The sequence below is a fragment of the Aspergillus undulatus genome (genome assembly GCF_047715775.1).
Source record: "Aspergillus undulatus strain CBS 261.88 unplaced genomic scaffold BDV17scaffold_92, whole genome shotgun sequence".
NCBI lineage: Eukaryota > Fungi > Ascomycota > Eurotiomycetes > Eurotiales > Aspergillaceae > Aspergillus > Aspergillus undulatus.
This window is the reverse complement of record NW_027396696.1, coordinates 1-2,919: the sequence shown is the minus strand read 5'-3', so window position 1 is coordinate 2,919 and position 2,919 is coordinate 1. Positions and strand designations below refer to the sequence as shown.

The 2,919-nt window shown below is 50.1% G+C and overlaps 2 protein-coding genes across 2 annotated transcripts; one reads left to right on the top strand and one right to left on the bottom strand.

The window, feature by feature from the left end:
* The first annotated feature begins 138 nt into the window (after positions 1 to 138).
* BDV17DRAFT_243974 (uncharacterized protein) lies at positions 139 to 397 on the top strand. The gene has a single exon (XM_073756008.1). The coding sequence runs from the start codon at positions 180 to 182 to the stop codon at positions 333 to 335; it is 156 nt and encodes a 51-aa protein (XP_073610213.1). The 5' UTR covers positions 139 to 179; the 3' UTR covers positions 336 to 397.
* preB (alpha-factor pheromone receptor STE2) lies at positions 398 to 2,117 on the bottom strand. Its single transcript, XM_073756009.1, has 2 exons — positions 934 to 2,117; positions 398 to 870 (listed from the first exon to the last, which is right to left on the bottom strand). The coding sequence occupies exons 1-2, from the start codon at positions 1,676 to 1,678 to the stop codon at positions 461 to 463; spliced, it is 1,155 nt and encodes a 384-aa protein (XP_073610212.1). The 5' UTR covers positions 1,679 to 2,117; the 3' UTR covers positions 398 to 460.
* Positions 2,118 to 2,919: the final 802 nt, after the last annotated feature.

Genomic DNA, 2,919 nt, shown 5'->3' with positions numbered 1-2,919 from the left:
AAAAAAAAAAAAAAAAAAAAAAAAAAAAAAAAAAAAAAAAAAAAAAAAAAAAAAAAAAAAAAAAAAAAAAAAAAAAAAAAAAAAAAAGGGAAGGAAAGGAGATATGTTGCGATGTGACAAACGAAGTAAAGGAGAAAGAATTTGGAGACACTCGAGTGAGTCGACCCTCGAGAGCTCGGATGCGCGCTATGCATAATGCAACCTTTGTGTACAAAATGTGCCCATTCCATCCATGTGCACGACCATCACCATGTTCCCAGTCACCACTACCAGTCACTGCTCGCTGCCATTACCCAGTGATTATGTGTATCGATCCGGTAAGAAAAACAAAATAACACACCCCTGCTGAATGCAAATGCAATATGCATGTCCTTTTCCCTCTCTCACATTCCAGAGAGAGGGGTAAGGAGAAAGAAACGGGAAGAAAAAGCAAAGGAAAAATGGTCGGGGGAACGCCGAATCAAACGTCTGGATACGAATCCCTCCTTGCACTATTGACTGAAATCTCGTGCTCGACCGCGCTCCCCTGGAGAGCGATACCCCCACCGCCAGAGGCGGAAGAATCAGACGCAGACCCGTATCTACCGTCGCTCTCCTTCATGGTCAATGGCCGTGAATCGGAGTAGCAGTGTGTGCTTGGTTTGGCTGTTGAAGAAATAGTTGTGTTTGTGCCGTAGGCGCCGTTTGTGCCCCTGTGGCCCGAGAGCAAGAGGACTTGCCAAAGTTGCGGGCTGAGGGGGGGCCCGCTACACTTGTCGGGAGTTGTGCCGGCCCAGATGGAAGAGAGGGGAAGGGAGAGGGTCACGAGGGTTAAGATGTTTGACGCCAGTTCCGGAACTTCGACTGTGTAGTGGATTATCGTGAGGATTGCTAGAAGTTCGGTTAGCTCAGCTCTGATATGCGCTAAAGTTATGAGGGTACTAAGGTACATACCTGGAATGATCATAGTCTGGCAACCCATGATGAAGATGACTTTCATAGGGCCGAATTCGGTCAGGCCAAGTTTGCGACGCATGTGAATGGCGATGCCGAGCTTTGTCACGAAGACAACGCAGAAGAAGCAGATGCTTATAGTGAGGACGATGTTGGCGGCGCTTTCTAGCCAGTTGTATGGCGTTGGGTTGTAGGCGTTCAAGATATTCTTGATGTTAATGGCCGCGTGCCAGTACCGGAAAGCAATGACGACAAGGGCAACAATGATGGATACGACGAGAAGAGCATGGCGGTAAATGCGCCTGAGGTTTGAGCAGACAACCTGCACCTGGAGGACCAGAGAAATCTGGATGCATGTCAGGAGGAGAGCCCCGAAAAGGACTCCCAGGACGGAGTTTGCATAATCGGAGGCAGGGACTCTAGAATAATCAGAGGCGAAGTATGCGTAAGCCTCCACGAATTGCGAGGTAAACATGCGGATTGAGCAAAGCGATCGAGCAAAGTTGAAAGCCAGTGCAAGGCAGTTGAGCCAGAAGACATAGGAACCACGCTTCTCGGCTCTGGTCAGAAGCAGTAGGATGAGTAGGAGAATGACAGTAGCTCCGAGCTGCGCGGCGTAGTTGGCGCAGGCTCGGATCAGATACTGGGCGAACTCATCGACCAGCGCAATGGGCACTGGGAGGGGGTCTCCGTTCGCATCATAGAATATGACGGTCTGATTCCAGGGATTGAAATCTGAAGCCATGATGCTCAACGTAGGGCGAGGGTGTGACGAAGTGGGGTTATCAGTCGGCTCGCAAGACTGTAGTTCGTGCAAGGATCTTAGGGGTCGTTAAAGGGGCTGTAATGCGAGAAGGCGAGCGGACATAGACGACTATATAAGAGTCCGAAGCCAGAAGAGTGTTTCTGAATATCTTTCGAGCGGTCCAGTCGACAAGCATTGAGCAGCGAACGCTGACGAACCGAGATGCAGCCATGACTGGCAGATGTCTGGTGTAACACTCGAGACAAACAATATGAAGAAAAGGCCAAGAATGGCAGCAACAATACTAAGGCTGGCTGCAGCCAAGACATTGTATGGGAATCATGATCGCCGTCCCAAACTGTCACCCTGAGAGCTTGTGTTAAGAGGCTGATTCGAGACAAACAATACCAAGCTCCACCAGCGGAACAATGCGCAGTGGCGTCACTCACACATGCAGGCGCAGTTCAATTTAAAGTGTCGCAGATATCCCACGATGGTTGTGCAGCCGTCGAAAGCTCTGGGAGGTCATTCATTGCTTTTTATTCTCCGGAATAAGTCAAAGCCAGATCGTGTACAGCCGAATATGCCGGCAGTCTCCAGCTAGCACCATCTCAAAACCGTCCACCCTCAACGGGGCAACCGAGCCAAGAATCGGATAATTTCTGCTATTTCGCAATCGGAGTTATTTAGGAGAGTCTTGTCGTCATCACGGATCGTTTGTTTGGGGCCCTTTGTTGTGGGCCTAGACGAGTGAGAGAACGGTTTCGCATCCAACATGTAACGTTCTTACTACGCTGTGGAGCTCGCGTCTGTTTCCATCTCGGTTTATTGGCTCGTCTGACGGTCCTTGAAAGAGCAAAGTGGGTAGCGAGAGGCTTTCAACAACGGTCTAATGCGCTGAGACTGTCGGTACCCTCATCAAGGCAGTCATGGTGGGCTGTCATTCGCGCAGTCGGCTTTCGCACGCAAGGATGCGCAGTGCTGATTCTGGAGCACGCGACTGTTGAGAAGGCATTTCGTTTTTTTTTTTTTTTTTTTTTTTGTGAGTCTGTATGGGACAAGCAGGGAGGTGTAGATACTTGGTAGTTTGTTGTTGAGGGAGTAGAGTGGAGGAATGACTAAGGGCCAAGACTGCGGGGCTGCTCCTTCCCGTCTCTCCTCAGCTTCAGTGCGTCACGCCGGCCGGACTCCTTCCCCGATAAACATCCCACGTCACCGACTCGACATGGCATCGGTCCCCC

Coding starts and splice junctions, on each gene's coding strand:
- preB (XM_073756009.1), bottom strand. CDS start 1,678: ATGGCTTCAGATTTCAATCCCTGGAATCAGACCGTCATATTCTATGAT. Junction 871..933: donor CCAGACTATGATCATTCCAG/GTATGTACCTTA, acceptor CCGAACTTCTAG/CAATCCTCACGATAATCCAC.
- BDV17DRAFT_243974 (XM_073756008.1), top strand. CDS start 180: ATGCGCGCTATGCATAATGCAACCTTTGTGTACAAAATGTGCCCATTC.